The 18,215-nt window shown below is 51.8% G+C and overlaps 1 protein-coding gene across 1 annotated transcript; it reads left to right on the top strand.

Moving 5' to 3' along the window:
* The first annotated feature begins 8,916 nt into the window (after positions 1-8,916).
* On the top strand, positions 8,917-17,531 carry LOC137542426 (E3 ubiquitin-protein ligase TRIM39-like). The gene is made up of 2 exons (XM_068264327.1): positions 8,917-9,048; positions 15,521-17,531. Exons 1-2 carry the CDS (start codon positions 9,042-9,044, stop codon positions 16,810-16,812), a joined length of 1,299 nt encoding a protein of 432 aa, XP_068120428.1. The 5' UTR covers positions 8,917-9,041; the 3' UTR covers positions 16,813-17,531.
* The last annotated feature ends 684 nt before the right edge of the window (positions 17,532-18,215 follow it).

The raw sequence follows: 18,215 nt of genomic DNA on the forward strand, positions 1-18,215 counted from the left end.
CTGTCGGAGCTGTAAGCAGGGGAAGGGACAGTTCCGCTGTCGGAGCTGTAAGCAGGGGAAGGACCCAGATGCATGTCAGAAAGGTGTAAGCAGAGGAGTGGACAGCTGCAGTGTGAGAGAGAGATGTAAGCAGGAGTGGAGACAGCTGCAGTGTCAGAGAGGCGTAAGCAGGGAAGGGGACAGCTGCAGTGTCAGAGAGGTGTAAGCAGGGGAGGAGAACAGCTGCAGTGTAAGCAGGAGTGGAGACAGCTGCAGTGTCAGAGAGGTGTAAGCAGGAGTGGAGACAGCTGCAGTGTCAGAGAGGTGTAAGCAGGGGAGGGGACAGCTGCAGTGTCAGAGAGGTGTAAGCAGGGGAGGAGAACAGCTGCAGTGTAAGCAGGAGTGGAGACAGCTGCAGTGTCAGAGAGGTGTAAGCAGGAGTGGAGACAGCTGCAGTGTCAGAGAGGTGTAAGCAGGGGAGGAGAACAGCTGCAGTGTAAGCAGGAGTGGAGACAGCTGCAGTGTCAGAGAGGTGTAAGCGGGGGAGGGGACAGACAGTGTCAGAGAGGTGTAAGTGGGGAGGGGACAGCTGCAGTGTCAGAGAAGTGTAAGCAGGGGAAGGGGCCAGTTGCATGTCAGAAAGGTGTAAGCAGGGGAGGGGGCCAGCTGCATGTCAGAAAGGTGTAAACAGAGGAGTGGACAGCTGCAGTGTGAGAGAGGTATGTCAGGAACCGGCCTGCGGCACGCCTGCGTATACGGTTCCCGACTGCGGGTTTGACCAGATCAAGCGGGGAGCAGCCTTAATCGAGTTACCAACAAGGCTGTGACCCCTCAAAACACGTCTCACTGCCACCACTAGCGGTTTGCTAGACACTTCCACTCTGCTGCCGAGTCCTCCGCGCGCAATCCGCGTTTTCGTATTCGGGTCAGCTTTGCGCTTTAGGCCGAATACGGGAACGCCACGCACCCACACACACAGTACAGTTGTACAGTAACACAGCCCAATCAGGCACTGACTTGTAATGCAAGTTACACTGTCGTGCAGCAAAGCCACTAACAGTCGTTCCGAACGATACTGTTAGCCACTCTGCTGTCGCTACTCGCACTGGCGTTTTCGTACGTTGTGTCAGCTGCGCGCTTTAGGCCAACGTATGACAAACGCCCCCACACACAATGCAATTACAATTTCATATGGTAGTGTTGCTCAAGCATACAATTAGGCATGGACTTCTACACACTTCAATCTCTTCTAGGCTATGAGTGTTAGTTTAGTACGGCAGAAGTCAAGCTTATTAAATAATAATTTAATATTCCAGGGAAAAAAATGGAACAATGCAGAACAAAATATATACAAAAGATTACAAAAACAAAGTAAAAAGTTACAAGGATAAAAGTACAAAAATACACACAAAGTGATTTGACTTACCAAAATAAACGGGGAAATAAACGTACCAGCGTATCGATCTGGCATTGTTGCAGGAGTACGCACTTCTGGTCAGGAACCAGGTTAGTTCTAGCCGTGTGTGCTATCTCCAAGAACTACCAGTTGTGGCTATCCTAGCTGCTGTTTTATACTGTGAGATACGCCTGGAGGCTGCAACTTCCTTGGGGAGGGGAGGAACTAGTTTTTAATTAAATCTCAGACATAATTCCATTTCCAGGTAAAAGTCTATACATCAAAAGATTGTGAAGTGAGGCTTTTCAACTCCAGGTGAAAACTTAATTAAGGCTTTTTCCTGTCTCCGTTTGTGACATCACCGAACGCTTGTCATAATCTTCCTGTGATATGCGAACTTCAAAGGGTTCCTGTTTCAGCTTTTTGAAGGTTGCAGATTTCACCGGTAAGATTGTATCCTGAGAACAACAAGTATCCTGTTTACACTTACAGATTTCAAAGCAATTCCACTTCCAGCCGGCTGTCATGTACATTCCAAACCTTCAGGTGTCAGCTTCCCCCTGTCCCCAAGACTCTGGCAGGCTTGCTTTGTATAATGGGACAATGGCTGACGCCAGACTCAAAAGCCATGCCGACCAGCCTATTCTTCCTCAATTGGCAGCTAATTAGCAGTAGACACAGTTTCCCCTACTGGACAATGGGGCAGAGGTATTGGACATTTACATACAGAATTACATTAGACTTCAGTTTACTCTGGCCAGGTGACCAATTACTCCCCAGCACAATACACATCTGAGGTTTCACCCAGTAGACTGAAACAGGACAGAAATATGTTCTGTTATTATCCTTAACGTTATCAGCCTCATAACTAGCGGCTATATTCCTGACAAGGTGTAAGCATGGGGAGGAGTCAGAGAGGTGTAAGCGGGGGGAGGGGACAGCCCCAGCGTCAGAGAGTTGTAAGTGGGGAGGGGCCAGCCCCAGCGTCAGAGAGGTGTAAGTGGGGAGGGGACAGCTGCAGTGGTCAGAGAGGTGTAAGCAGGGGAAGTAGACAGCCCCAGAGAGATGTAAGCAGGGGAGGGGACAGCTGCATTGGTCAGAGGAGTGTATGCAGGGGAGGGGACAGCTTCAGCGTCAGAGAGGTGTAAGCAGGGGAGGGGACAGCTGCATTGGTCAGAGGAGTGTATGCAGGGGAGGGGACAGCTGCAGTGTCAGAGGTGTAAGCAGGGGAGGGGACAGCTGCATTGCTCAGAGGAGTGTGCGCAGGGAAGGGGACAGCTGCAGTGTCAGAGGTGTAAGCAGGGGGAGGGGACAGTAGTCAACCAACTACACCTCTTATTGTAAAACCACTGCCTCACCCCATGTAGTGTTCACCAACTGAGAACCAATCTGTTAAAACCTCAAACTGACCTAGACTAGTGTCAACCAGGACGATCAGTGAGTGTCAACAGTGTACAGAAGAGTGGTGGGCAGAGAACCTGTTTCATGGGACAGATATGCTTGTATATCCCATTATTAGTTAGCTCACAAACTTCTGTTCTTATCACAATCTAGGACCAATATTCAGGGAATGCAAATTACTACTGCCCTGATTTGGTGTTTGGGCTCAATGCTGTATATGGGCTCAAGACTGGTTATTCCAAATGATAGTCTGCAATGCACATCTGCAGCGCATCAATGTGGGAAATCTTCCCTATCCTGAAGGCCTCTTGCACACTACATGCGATGCCAATTTTTCTATACGATCTGATTTTTTATTCCAATTAAAAAAAACGAAGCAGCATGCAGCACTTTTGTTAATCGTAATAAAAAATCAGATTGTATAAGTAAATCGGAATCGCATGTAGTGTGCAAGAACATACCTCCCAACTTTTGGAAACAGGAAAAAGGGACACTAAGACACGCCTCTGCCACACCTTTAATCACGCCCCAATATAAACCACGCCCCTCCCCTATACAGCTTCCCCCTCCATCCTATGCAGAGATTGGTACATGGAGCGATGGTAGGGAAGTTATTTAAAGAATAATCACAGCACACATATGTATTAAAGCAGTGTTTCCCAACATTTTATTGGTATGTACCCTTTCTAAAACCCTGTAGTCACCAAGTACCCCCTGGCATAGTAAACCGTATCACAAGTACCCCTTAACAAATGTATATTTAATCATAGTACATGATAATTGGTTGTAAACAATTTCCAAGCATTTACTGTTGCTTTTAATTAGATGAAGTACTAATTTGTTGCTGTTTGTATAGAATTTATAATTTTCTACAACTCTAAATTTGTTATTCTTGGTTACATTTATCAAGGCTGAGTACCCCCTGGAACCATCAGAAGTACCCCCTGGGGTACGCGTACCGCATGTTGAGAACCTAGGTATTAAAGGATATAGATTAGAGTAAGCAGCTCTACATGAAGAGTTATGTATATATTAAATAAGAAAATAAAGACTGAAATGTGCAAAATGTTAAATTCTTTATTTCTGGCAAAAAACTTCACATATCAGAAATGTTAACGCAGTGCCTACAAGTGCATAACTCTATTCCCAGGACTGTAAATGCATAACATCACACAACTAACCCTAATCTTGTGCCACAATATGGGTTATTAATAAGAGCAATAGCACAGAGCAGCGCTGTCCAACTTCACGGGTATGGAGGGCCAATTTTTTTTTTCCAGATTACGTGGGCCGACTTCAATGAATGAGGTTCTTGCTATTCCCGCCTGTCTCCCCGTGCCTCCTCTTGTGCCCCTCTTTTCCCTGTGCCACCTCATGTCCTGTGTCCACTATGCTTTTCCCTGTGCCACCTCTTAAACCCCTATGTTTCCCTTTGTCACCTCTTGTGCCCCTATATGTTTTCCTCTGTGCCCACTCTTGTCCTCTGTGTCTCCACTATCCCCCGTGCTACGTCTCCCTGTGCCCCCTTTATATACTCACGTGGCCCCAATCTAGCGCCGAACTTATCTGCTCTCCTGCACACCGCTCAGCTCCGATCACCAGTTACTTCCGTCTAGTGCCTCTGACGTCATGAGCGGCGCAGGCCGGTAGTAACCATGGTGACGGAGCGCTAAGCAGGAGAGCTTAGTGTCCCGTCACCATGGTTACTACCGGCCTGCGCCGCTCATGACGTCAGAGGCACTAGACGGAAGTAACTGGTGATCGGAGCTGAGCGGTGTGCAGGAGAGCAGATAAGTTCGGCGCTAGATTGGGGCCACGTGAGTATATAAAGTGGGCCATGGAGGCAGAGCACAAGGACAGTAATGAGCCAGCGGCCCGCTGGCCGTCAGTTGGACAGCACTGGCACAGAGGAATGCAACCAATATGATTGATACATACAGGATTTATAGCACTTCACAAGCATATTGAAAGATAAGGGCTTGATTCACTATGCGGTGCTAACCTAGTTAGCACGCCTAAAGGCTTTGGGCGTGCTAACTCGGGTGCTAAGTACTTAGCACGCACCAGTGAAAATTAGATCATGCGGGACTTGATTCACAAAGCGGTGCTAACTGTTAGCATGCTTGTGAAAAGCCCCTCTTCACGCCTAAAGTCAGTTTGGGCATGCTAACTAGCGCTCGTGCGCAAAGTTCCGCACACTGTGATCGAATCTGCTGTGAAAGCGTTGCGCAAACGTTGATCGAACGATCGATTTCCGACCGAAATCAATCGTTCCCGTCGTTCCTGTCCGTGCGGAAGATTTCACTCGATGGCCGGCGGGTCAGGAGTACGTCGATGGCTGCGTTCGAATGTCCGACAACCGACGCAATACAGCGGCTATACATTACCTGTTCTGCCGGCGCGTTTCCCCGCTGCTCCTTCTCCGCTGGGCTCCGAGTCCAGCAGGCTTCACTTCTTCCTGTCTCGGCAGGAAGTTTAAACAGTAGAGTGCCCTCTACTGTTTAAACTTCCCCGGGCAGGAAGTGAAGCTGGAGTCGAGCGCGGGGAAGAAGAAGACAGCGGAGACCGGGGGACCCGCGCCGACCAGGGCAGGTAATGTATACGGGTGGGGGGGGGGCGGCAGCTCCACAGATTGTGATTGGTTTCAGGCTGAAATCTATTCACAATCTGTTTGCAGTAAAGGCAGCCATACGATCCCTCTCTGATCAGATTCAAACAGAGAGGGATCTGTTTGTCGATCTGATGGCAAATTGACCAGTGTATGGCCACCCTTAGGCTTGCGCGCTGCAACAGCTTTCTTTAAGTCCCACCAGAGGTTCTCAATGGGATTTAACCACTTCCACACCATGAAATTTTGTGCTGATCTGTGCTGCGTGGGCTCTCCAGCCCACAGCACAGATCAGCTAGCAGCCAGGCCGATCAGACTTCCCCCCTTTTTTCCCCACTAGGGGGATGTCCTGCTGGGGGGGGGTCTGATCGCCGCCGGCTGCTTGCGCTTGCGGGGGGGGGCTCTTCAAAGCCCATCTCCGCAGCGCTTCCTGGCCTCCTTCCCTCCCTCTCCCTCCCCCTGTGAGCGGCGCAGGACGGATTACCGTCCTGCGCCTGATGGGATAGGCTTTAGCCTATCAGATGCCGGTGATCCCCGGCCAATCAGAGGCCGGGGATCGCCGATCTCCTCTACGGCGCTGCTGCGCAGCAGCGCCGTATACATGTAAACACCGGGGAAGGTCTTCCCCGTGTGTTTACATTTACCCTGCGAGCCGCCGATCGGCTCGCAGGGTGTTCACGGAGACACCCTCCGTGAACTGACATGGAACGTTTCCATGGTATACACTTCAGGATTCAGGGGCGTATATATACGCACCGAGAATCCGGAAGTGGTTAAGTCTGGTGACTGCGATGGCCACTCCAAAATGTTCCAGCCTTCAATCTGCAACCATGCTGTAGTGGACTTGGAGGTATGCTTGGGATAATTGTTCTGTTGAAAGGTCCAACATCTCCAAAGCCTCAGGTTTGTGACGGATTGCATCACATTTTCATCCAATATCTCCTGGTACTGAAGATAATTCATGGTACCTTGCACACGCTGAAGCTTCCCTGTACCTGCAGAAGCAAAACAGCCCCAAAGCATGATTGACCCCCCGCCATGCTTCACAGTAGGCAAGGTGTTCTTTTCTTCATAGACCTTGTTCTTCCTCCTCCAAACATAGCTTTGATCCATGGGCCCAAACAGTTCTAATTTTGTTTCATCAGTCCACGGAACACTATCCCAAAACTTTTGTGCGCTCCCCCTCCAGCTTAGGTTTGCGGCGGGGAGGGGGGTTGGACCCCACCTCCCTCACCTGGGTCCCCCATGTGCGCTCCCCCTCTAGTTGAAGTTCAGCAGCAGCCACCGCTATTAGTAAGAGGCAGCGGGCGGGGATGACCCACCTCTTCCGCGTTCCAGCGTGCGTTCCACTGTTGTCCCTTCCTGCACTGCCGCCCGCTGTATTGTAATGGCGGCTGCTGCTCAACTTACGCTAGAGGGGGAGCGCAGATGGGGGACCCAGGTGAGTGAGGGAGGGGGGGTCTGACCCCCCCTCCCCGCCGCTGTGCCCAATAACCCTTTCCTGCCCGCTACCCCCTACAGCTCGGTGGACACCCTCCAGGTCGGCGGCAAGTCTAGGACCGCCCCTGTGGGCAGGACACTACTTCTTCTTGCTTGGACCGGCCCCTACTTCTGCTTGGACCGGCCCTGGGGGCAGGGCAATACTTCTTCTTGCTCGAAGGTTGAGGCACGTAGCCTATTATAGATATTTTAGCTCCCTTAGGCATGGGACAGACTGTGTTATTGAGCTGTGACAAACAATAAATCTACCAAAGCTCAGGGAGTGAGGCTTGGTAAGTAACTCATATCTCTCTGCGTTCCAGCTTTGCGCTAATCAGTTGCATGTCTCAGCAGTAAATGGCAGCCCAGATTATGCAGCGTGATGTGAGGATTCAGGTGCATCACCTAGGCGGTGATCCCTCCACTGCTCTCCATCCTTCCAGTGGCATCGGGACACAAAAAAGAAGGGGGGGGGGGGAGGACACCACGAGAAAGTGCTTCCCAGCCCCGGATGGTTTGGAGGTATGAGTCTCTCTGCAGTACTATAGTTTCTGGTAGAGGTTGCTGCACCAGTGGCTGGGGTGGGTGTGGTTACATGGCAGTTAGGGCCCTTTTCCACCTGCAATCGCTAGCGTTCACGCTGAACGCTAGCGATTGCTGAATCGCAAAACCGGCGATTCCCCCGACGTTTGCGGCCGCGATTTTGCTATGCTATGCACTGCATAGCAAAATCGCGGCAATTATCGCTCTGCCGCGCGTTCGCGTTCCCGACAAAAGCGAATCGCGGTAGTGGAAATGACCTACCGCGATTCCTATGTTAAAAAGCAAACCGTTGCGATTGTAAAATCGCTAGCGGTTTGCGGTTTTGCGATTCAGCCAGCGCAAACGCGCTGGTGGAAAAGGGCCCTTAGACCTATCAGGGAGAACAAAGGGGCTGTGGAGCTGTACAGTGTCAGTCAGAGCCAAGGCAGCTCCCAGGTGCTTGTCCTCCATGGCTGTCTGGAGGGTAACATGAATTCTGCAACCTCTCAGAGGGTAGTTGAAGTGGGATGTAAAGTTAATCTGAATTTGCAGCCTCTCAGAGGGTAATTGGGGCAGGAGAAAAAGACACTTGGAGGGTAGTTGGGGAGGGGAGGTAAGGACTCGCTGAAGGTAGTTGTGAGAGGTATGTACCTTCTGGGGGCAGTTGAGGGGAGATAAGGACCTGCTGAGGGTAGTTGAAGGAGGTAAGGACCCACTGAGAGTATTTAAGGGAGGTATGTACTCTGGAGATAGTTGGGGGAAATAAAGGCCTGCTGAGGGTAGTTGGGGCAGGAGCTAAGGACCCTCTCAGGGTAGTTTTAGGGGAGGTATGGGCCCTCTGAGGCTGCTTGCACACCAAGACGTTACAGGCGCACGTTAGTGCGCCTGTAACGCTCCCCCAACGCACAGCAATGTAACACAAGTGGGCTGTTCACACAGCCCACGTTGCGTTACATGTAACGCTGCACGTCCTGTGCAAAGTGCAGCATGCTACGGCGTTGGAGCGGCTATAGCCGCGTTAGACTGTTTGCACATGCGCAGTGGGGGGCGGAGGAGGCGGGGAGAGCCAGCTACAGTAGCCGCGCACATGGCTACTTAATATTCACTGCACTGGCGGGCGCTGATTGGCCGGCGGGACCACGTGATGCGGAGTGTCTCGCTCCGCATCACGTGGTCCCGCTGGCCAATCAGCGCCACTCTGGGAGATATTATGGGCATCGAGCAGCCTAACGCGGCTCACTCTACCGTCGGCTTTTGCAGCACCATACGTTGTGTTAGGTGCACGTTATGCGACCTTAACGTGCCACCTAACACAACGTCTTGGTGTGCAAGAAGCCTGAGGGTAGTTAGAAGGAGGTATGTGGATCCCCTGAGGGTGGTTTGCAGGAGGTAAGGCGTGCTACCGAGCACTGCAGTACCTAACACCACCTGACAGTGCAGCGTGATGACGTCAATGGTGCGTCTCACCGTGGAACGCGCAGTCTTCCTGTAGCAAGCGCCGCTTTAGGTGGGCGGAGCTGTCACGTGAAGATACCTGTGCCGCTAGCGCTCTGATTGGTCAGTCCGTCTCGGGGGGCAGCTGGTTTAAAAGGACGGCGGCATTGGCTGCAGATATGGCTGCTGTCCGGGAGCGTCTCCTCCTCCAACCTGCAGAGAATGGCTGGTAAGAGAAGGAATGGCGGCTCCACCACCCCCGCCTGCCTGTCCTCTGTGCTGAGAGCCGCCCCTCCCCCCTGAAGCCGTGTCTAGTGATCGTGTCGGGTGACAGTTCCTGCCTGTCCTCTGTGCTGAGAGCCGCCCCTCCCCCCTGAAGCCGTGTCTAGTGATCGTGTCGGGTGACAGTTCCTGCCTGTCCTCTGTGCTGAGAGCCGCCCCTCCCCCCTGAAGCCGTGTCTAGTGATGGTGTCGGGTGACAGTTCCTGCCTGTCCTCTGTGCTGAGAGCCGCCCCTCCCCCCTGAAGCCGTGTCTAGTGATGGTGTCGGGTGACAGTTCCTGCCTGTCCTCTGTGCTGTGAGCCGCCCCTCCCCCCCTGAAGCCGTGTCTAGTGATCGTGTCGGGTGACAGTTCCTGCCTGTCCTCTGTGCTGAGAGCCGCCCCTCCCCCTGAAGCCGTGTCTAGTGATCGTGTCGGGTGACAGTTCCTGCCTGTCCTCTGTGCTGAGAGCCGCCCCTCCCCCTGAAGCCGTGTCTAGTGATCGTGTCGGGTGACAGTTCCTGCCTGTCCTCTGTGCTGAGAGCCGCCCCTCCCCCCTGAAGCCGTGTCTAGTGATCATGTCGGGTGACAGTTCCTGCCTGTCCTCTGTGCTGAGAGCCGCCCCTCCCCCCTGAAGCCGTGTCTAGTGATCATGTCGGGTGACAGTTCCTGCCTGTCCTCTGTGCTGAGAGCCGCCCCTCCCCCCTGAAGCCGTGTCTAGTGATCATGTCGGGTGACAGTTCCTGCCTGTCCTCTGTGCTGAGAGCCGCCCCTCCCCCCTGAAGCCGTGTCTAGTGATCATGTCGGGTGACAGTTCCTGCCTGTCCTCTGTGCTGAGAGCCGCCCCTCCCCCCTGAAGCCGTGTCTAGTGATCATGTCGGGTGACAGTTCCTGCCTGTCCTCTGTGCTGAGAGCCGCCCCTCCCCCCTGAAGCCGTGTCTAGTGATCATGTCGGGTGACAGTTCCTGCCTGTCCTCTGTGCTGAGAGCCGCCCCTCCCCCCTGAAGCCGTGTCTAGTGATCGTGTCGGGTGACAGTTCCTGCCTGTCCTCTGTGCTGAGAGCCGCCCCTCCCCCCTGAAGCCGTGTCTAGTGATCGTGTCGGGTGACAGTTCCTGCCTGTCCTCTGTGCTGAGAGCCGCCCCTCCCCCCTGAAGCCGTGTCTAGTGATCGTGTCGGGTGACAGTTCCTGCCTGTCCTCTGTGCTGAGAGCCGCCCCTCCCCCCTGAAGCCGTGTCTAGTGATCGTGTCGGGTGACAGTTCCTGCCTGTCCTCTGTGCTGAGAGCCGCCCCTCCCCCCTGAAGCCGTGTCTAGTGATCGTGTCGGTTGACAGTTCCTGCCTGTCCTCTGTGCTGAGAGCCGCCCCTCCCCCCTGAAGCCGTGTCTAGTGATCGTGTCGGGTGACAGTTCCTGCCTGTCCTCTGTGCTAAGAGCCGCCCCTCCCCCTGAAGCCGTGTCTAGTGATCGTGTCGGGTGACAGTTCCTGCCTGTCCTCTGTGCTGAGAGCCGCCCCTCCCCCCTGAAGCCGTGTCTAGTGATCATGTCGGGTGACAGTTCCTGCCTGTCCTCTGTGCTGAGAGCCGCCCCTCCCCCTGAAGCCGTGTCTAGTGATCATGTCGGGTGACAGTTCCTGCCTGTCCTCTGTGCTGAGAGCTGCCCCTCCCCCTGAAGCCGTGTCTAGTGATCATGTCGGGTGACAGTTCCTGTCCTGAGTGCTGAGCTGCCCCTCCCCCTGAAGCCGTGTCTAGTGATCATGTCGGGTGACAGTTCCTGCCTGTCCTCTGTGCTGAGAGCTGCCCCTCCCCCTGAAGCCGTGTCTAGTGATCATGTCGGGTGACAGTTCCTGTCCTGAGTGCTGAGAGCTGCCCCTCCCCCTGAAGCCGTGTCTAGTGATCATGTCGGGTGACAGTTCCTGCCTTTCCTCTGTGCTGAGAGCTGCCCCTCCCCCCTGAAGCCGTGTCTAGTGATCGTGTCAGGTGACAGTTCCTGCCTGTCCTCTGTGCTGAGAGCCGCCCCTCCCCCCTGAAGCCGTGTCTAGTGATCATGTCGGGTGACAGTTCCTGCCTGTCCTCTGTGCTGAGAGCCGCCCCTCCCCCCTGAAGCCGTGTCTAGTGATCATGTCGGGTGACAGTTCCTGCTTGTCCTCTGTGCTGAGAGCCGCCCCTCCCCCTTGAAGCCGTGTCTAGTGATCATGTCGGGTGACAGTTCCTGCCTGTCCTCTGTGCTGAGAGCTGCCCCTCCCCCCTGAAGCCGTGTCTAGTGATCATGTCGGGTGACAGTTCCTGTCCTCTGTGCTGAGAGCTGCCCCTCCCCCCTGAAGCCGTGTCTAGTGATCATGTCGGGTGACAGTTCCTGTCCTCTGTGCTGAGAGCTGCCCCTCCCCCCTGAAGCCGTGTCTAGTGATCATGTCGGGTGACAGTTCCTGTCCTCTGTGCTGAGAGCTGCCCCTCCCCCCTGAAGCCGTGTCTAGTGATCATGTCAGGTGACAGTTCCTGTCCTCTGTGCTGAGCTGCCCCTCCCACCTGAAGCCTTGTCTAGTGATCGTGTCGGGTGACAGTTCCTGTCCTCTGTGCTGAGAGCTGCCCCTCCCCCTGAAGCCGTGTCTAGTGATCATGTCAGGTGACAGTTCCTGCCTGTCCTCTGTGCTGAGAGCCGCCCCTCCCCCCTGAAGCCGTGTCTAGTGATCATGTCGGGTGACAGTTCCTGTCCTCTGTGCTGAGAGCTGCCCCTCCCCCCTGAAGCCGTGTCTAGTGATCATGTCGGGTGACAGTTCCTGTCCTCTGTGCTGAGAGCTGCCCCTCCCACCTGAAGCCTTGTCTAGTGATCGTGTCGGGTGACAGTTCCTGTCCTCTGTGCTGAGAGCTGCCCCTCCCACCTGAAGCCTTGTCTAGTGATCGTGTTGGGTGACAGTTCCTGTCCTCTGTGCTGAGCTGCCCCTCCCACCTGAAGCCTTGTCTAGTGATCGTGTCGGGTGACAGTTCCTGTCCTCTGTGCTAGACAAAACACAGAGAAAAAGAACCTGTACATAGACACTGCACCACCAATTCAGTATACAAAATAACAGCTTTTATTGAACAGTAGAAAAATTCATCATAAAAAAACATCTAAAAAGAGGTAAAAACCCCTAGGAAAACACCTATATAGGCATAAGTATAACCTCACCTCAATTTACAATAAAGTACCTGTACTGCAAACTTGGCTCCTGAAGAAGTGGTTAATTAGGCCACGCCACGCGTGGGGCGTTTCTGTGCCTCCCTCTGCCTGCGACCATCGCTGCCTTTATTTTTGGTGACACTGGGCTGGTATAGTATATCACTTATTCACCCCTTACCTGTTACCACTTACTGTGTGACTGCTCACTTTCAAATACCCATCATGTGATTATTATTATTATGTATGATTTGTTCTCTGAGCATATTACTTTATATATGATTTTTGCTGGGTTCTCATCTTGCTTCCTTTAGCACTAAACACAGGTTATCACAGGCAATCTCATACCAGTCTGACCTGGGTCCTTTCTTCCATTATTGGGGTTCAAAATGTAAACCTCAGTTTTGGTTTTGTTTGCAGTACAGGTACTTTATTGTAAATTGAGGTGAGGTTATACTTATGGCATTATCATGTGCCTATATAGGTGTTTTCTAGGGGTTTTGACCTCTTTTTAGATGTTTTTTATGATGAATTTTTCTACTGTTCAATAAAAGCTGTTATTTTGTATACTGAATTGGTGGTGCAGTGTCTATGTACAGGTTCTTTTTCTCTGTGTTTTGTCTACCTCATTGCCCTGTACTATTGCATGCGGGAGTGCTGATGTTCTCACAAATATTAATGTATCCGCTCCTGTGCTGAGAGCTGCCCCTCCCCTCTGAAGCCGTGTCTAGTGATCATGTCGGGTGACAGTTCCTGCCTGTCCTCTGTGCTGAGAGCAGCCCCTCCCCCTGAAGCCGTGTCTTGTGACCGTGTCAGGTGACAGCTCCTGCCTGTCCTGTGCTGAGAGCTGCCCCTCCCCCCTGAAGCCGTGTCTCGTGATGGTGTCGGGTGACAGTTCCTGCCTGTCCTCTGTGCTGAGAGCTGCCCCTCCCCCTGAAGCCGTGTCTTGTGACCGTGTCAGGTGACAGTTCCTGCCTGTCCTGTGCTGAGAGCTGCCCCTCCCCCCCTGAAGCCGTGTCTATAGCTGCCCCTCCCCCCTGAAGCCGTTTCAGGTGACAGTTCCTGTCCTGTGTGCTGAGGGCTGCCCCTCCCCCCTGAAGCCGTGTCTACTGATGGTGTCGGGTGACAGTTCCTGCCTGTCCTCTGTGCTGAAAGCATGTCTGGTGGCAGATCTTGACTGTCCTTTGTACTGAGTGGTGCCCCCTCCCCCCTGAAGCCTTGAAGGTTAGGGTTGGGTGGCAATGTAGGAGAGGTGGGGGTTTGGGGATCAGGTAGGAGGAAGGCTGCTGTGTTGGTTGGGGTTAGGGTTGGGTGTAGGAGTGGTGGTGTTGGGGGATCAGGTAGGAGGAAGGCTGCTGTGTTGGTTGGGGTTAGGGTTGGGTGTAGGAGTGGTGGTGTTGGGGGATCAGGTAGGAGGAAGGCTGCTGTGTTGGTTGGGGTTAGGGTTGGGTGTAGGAGTGGTGGTGTTGGGGGATCAGGTAGGAGGAAGGCTGCTGTGTTGGTTGGGGTTAGGGTTGGGTGTAGGAGTGGTGGTGTTGGGGGATCAGGTAGGAGGAAGGTTGCTGTGTTGGTTAGGGTTGGGTGTAGGAGGAATGGTGTTGGGGGATCGGGTAGGAGGAAGGTTGGCTGGGGTTAGGAGGTAATTGGGGACCGGGTAGGAGGAAGATTGCGTATAAGGAGTAGAAAAGGATTAAGATTCCATAGGCAAGATAGCAGGTTTTCTTGCCCACCATTGATGATCACTTGACTTTTTTTTTTTTTTTTTTTTTTTAGAAAGTTTTGGTGGAGGTTGGCATCTGCCAGGCCCTAGGCAACTGCCTAGCTTTACCTTGTGGATGATCCGGCACTGGTTAGGACGCAGTTTTAATCCACAGAGGGTTTAAAGTAAACTGGAAATCAAATTTTAATAAAGGTTACATACTTCAGTAGTTGCATGCCTTTGGATGGTCCAGAGGTATCCCCGTTCTTACTTCACCCCTTTGTTGCTGCACTAGGACCCCTTGTGCAAGAAACCTGAGACATAAAGATATAAAAGATTTATACCTGGGGCTTCCTCCAGCCCCCTGTGCACCGATTGCTCCCACGCTGTCTTCCTCTGCCTCCTCATTTGCCTGGTAGAAGCCCTGTTAGCTTGGGGCGGGGCGTACTGAGCATGTGCAGCCCGGCTGCGTGTCTACCCCGCTGTGCCCTTCTAGTGGGCATGTGCAGAACGCTCCCAGCCATGGCAGTGATAAGGGGTTGCGTGTGGGGGCGACTGGCCAAGCTAACGTGGCTTCTACCGGGCAAACAAGGAGGCGGAGGAAGACACAGTGGGAGCGATCGGTGCGGAGGGGGCTGGAGGAAGCCCCAGGTATGTATAACACTTTTCTATCCTTACATGTCAGGTACACTTTAAAATTGAACATTGCTCCTAGTCGCACTGCGTAGTAACACGGAGCAAGCATAAACTCACTGGCGCCTGTGAAATCTGGCTGCGCTTGTACACGGAAGAGCGTGCAGCCGTGAAGACGAAGGAGCGAAGAGGATCAGAGACACCTTTTGGAGCATCTAAAGGCTTCCCCTATTGTGGGAGGAATGGGAGACTTGGCTCTTGGAAATTCTATTGCTGGAGAGAATAATTCTGAACATCACTGGTGTTTGGCTCTCGAATACCAACGGAGGGGAGGGGCTTTCAGCCATTTTTCTGATAAGTTTCCTCAGGGGTGCAGCCAGTGGTACTCCTATGTGCAGCCACTTTAGAGGGTTCTCGGAAACCGTTACCAGTAAGCTAGGATTTTAAGTGTAAAACGCATCTGGCAATCTAAAAAAATAAGTTCCACTCGCCTGAGGCTTTTTCCAGCCCCCTGAAGTCTGTGAGGTCCCACACCGCAGTTCCGCTCTGAGCCAGGCCTCCGGTTGTGCTGGATCTTCTTCTCATGGGCGGGTTGTGCCACATGCCTCTCGGAATTGCGCTCCTGATACCAGGAGTGTTCTGCACTTGCACAGTTCAGAGAATTGAACTGCGCGAGTGTTCTCGGTGATGGGAGTGCAATCACGAGAGATGTGCAGAAGACACCCCAGCTGAGTCGCCATCTTACGGAGGGAAGAGCGGATGCCTGGCTCAGAGCGGAACTGCATTGTGGGATCTGGAAACTACGCTGAGGGACCTAACAGACTTCTAGGGGCTGGAAGAAGCTTATTTTTTAGATGGCCAGATGTAGCCTTTCAAAATACAGTAAATTATTAACGTACATTATAAGCTTCACACTTTTTGTAATGATTCAAGGCTTTGAAATGTAATCTTCTGATTCTAGGTTTAACAATAGTGTCTTCTGAAGTGACTGCTGAGCTTCACTGTTCCATCTGTATGGAGCTCTATAGAGATCCTGTGACCTTGCCGTGTGGCCACAACTTCTGCCGATACTGCATCACACAAGCTTGGGACCTCCGGGATGGTCTAACAGAACATAAATGTGCTCAGTGTCAGCAGGTATATGCGAACAGGCCTGAGCTGATCAGGAACACAACATTGCACAATATAGCTGAGGCTTTTAATAAGAGGAAGCCACTAGAAGATGATTCTAAGCAGGAGGAGCTAATGAACAATCTACAGAAGCTAATATCAGAGAGGGAGAAGGTTAAGGAAAGAGTCCAGAGTCTGGAGGAACGCAGGAGAAAAGCACAAGGAGAAGCAGATCAGGAAACCATGAGAGTCGCTGCCATGTTTAGAGACCTGAAGAGACTGTTGGAAGACATGGAGAAGAACATCCTGAGTAGCATCACCAGAAGGTCACAGAAGGTGTCCATGTCCTACTCCGATCTTATCTGGCAGCTGGAAATGAGGAAGGAGGAACTTCTCAGAAAGATCTATCTCATTGAGGAACTGCGTAATGCGACTGATCCAATGACTGTCTTACAGGAACCAGACATGGAGGACCTGTGTGACATGGAGGAGGGAGATGACCCAGATGATGAACATCTCCATGATGAAGGGGAGGAGGTTGACATGTCGCACTTGTTACACACAGGACTGCTTGACATCATGTCTGTGATAAGTTGCTTCTATACCCAGGAACCTGCAGACATATCCATCGATGTAAATTCAGCCTGTAACATGCTATACGTCTCAAATGACAAGAAAACCGTCTATGTGTCACACCGAAAGCAGAAACGTCCGGAGAAACCAGAGCGATTTCAATTTCCTCTGGTGATGAGCACCCTCGGTTTCACTTCGGGGCGAGATTACTGGGAAGTGGAAGTTGAATTGTCAAATTTATGGAGAGTCGGGGTGTGTTACCCCAGTATAGCCAGGAAAGGAGGGAAGTCCCTGGCTGGCGAGAATGACAAGTCCTGGTGTTTGTACAGAAATGAGAATCATTATTCGGTGATGCATAACAAGGAAGTGATCAAGTTACCTGAGAAGATCCCCAACGATAGAATCAGGGTGTTTATGGATTATGAGGCCGGGCAGATCTCCTTTTATGCCCTGTGTGACCCCATCAGACACCTCCACACCTTCACTGCTGCCTTCACTGAGCCCCTCCATGCTGTGTTATGGGTAGGAAATGGATGTTTACGCCTTTCCGGGGCAAATCATGAGGCTTGAGAGATCCATCCACTGATGGCACAGGAGAAGAGGACCTGTTTCATGGTTGTACATGCACTTTTATTATAAAACCTAAACATATGACCCAGTGTGATGGAGTTGACCCAGATGTTAGCGCTCACACAAGATACACCATGCTGTGAGATGTGCTATGACTATCCGCAGGCAGACTGACACTGTGATTACCACTATTTTTTCCCTTTACGTTCAGTACTTCTCCTGGCATGCTGACGTGTATTACCTGTAAATAACAATCTCATGCCCAATGTATTTTAGTTTTTTTTTAGATACCTACCCTCAATAGTTGGAAGGCTCTGGTTGGTCCAGAAGCCTCTTGGAACCCCTTACAGCTCTCTATTCCATTGCTGGGCCCATCTTCATAATCTGGCTTTGCTTCTGTCTGAGCATTTGCGAGGGAGGTCCGGGGCATGCCCAGTAGAATGGAGCTACTTGTTTATTCCTCCATTCACCAGCGCTTATTCTTTCTATTGGGCATGTGCAGATCTCACTTGCACATGCCCAGTCCGGGTGCAGTCCTTGTTCTTGCTGGATTGCAGCCAGAAGAATCTTGCTTACCTATCATGAGTGATAAGTTTACAGGGATCCAGCGCTGGAGGGGAGGGGGGCTGTAGGACAATGCCTCCCATCCAGAGTCATCAAACTACTTTTTTTTAAATTTATTTTATACAGTGTATCAATAAAAATCATGGTTTTACTAAGACTTGTATTTCTGGGTTTAATAATAATGCATGGGCAAATATGAAAACAAATCTGGACTGAAAATTAACTTTAAGGGGTTCTGGTATCTGAAAAAAAAGCTAAAACTGACACTTACCTGGAGCTTCTATCAGCCCCCTGCAGTTAGATGAATAAACCTGCTAATTATTCGTCTAACTAGAGGAATAGAACTGTGGCTGTGTGGCCGTCGCAGGCGAAGTACTAGAAAACTTCGCACTGCACCTGCACAGTAAGCTACCGATGACTCGCGGGAGGGAGCATTTCTGTTCATCTAGTTAGACGAATAATTAGCAGGTTACCGGCAGCGGGGAATGGAATATCGGAGGAGGACTGCGCAGGACATTACAGCTGCAGGGGGCTGATAGAAGCCCAAGGTAAATGCCAGTTTTAGCTTTTTTACAGATACCAGAGAACTCCTTTTAAAGGACACCTGAAATGACAGGGATATGGAAGCTGCCATATTTATTTCCTTTTAAAGAGAATCTGTACTCCTCAAATTCTTGCAATAAAAAGCATACCATTCTATGCATTATGTTCTCCTGGGCCCCTCTTTGCTGTTTCCGCCGTGATCCTGGCTTTTCATCGACCGTTTTAGGCAGTGTTTACAAACAAAAAACATGGCTGCTAACCAGGAAGTGATGTTTGTATGTATCTCATGTTACAGA

Source organism: Hyperolius riggenbachi, chromosome 2, assembly GCF_040937935.1.
Source record: "Hyperolius riggenbachi isolate aHypRig1 chromosome 2, aHypRig1.pri, whole genome shotgun sequence".
Taxonomy (NCBI): domain Eukaryota; kingdom Metazoa; phylum Chordata; class Amphibia; order Anura; family Hyperoliidae; genus Hyperolius; species Hyperolius riggenbachi.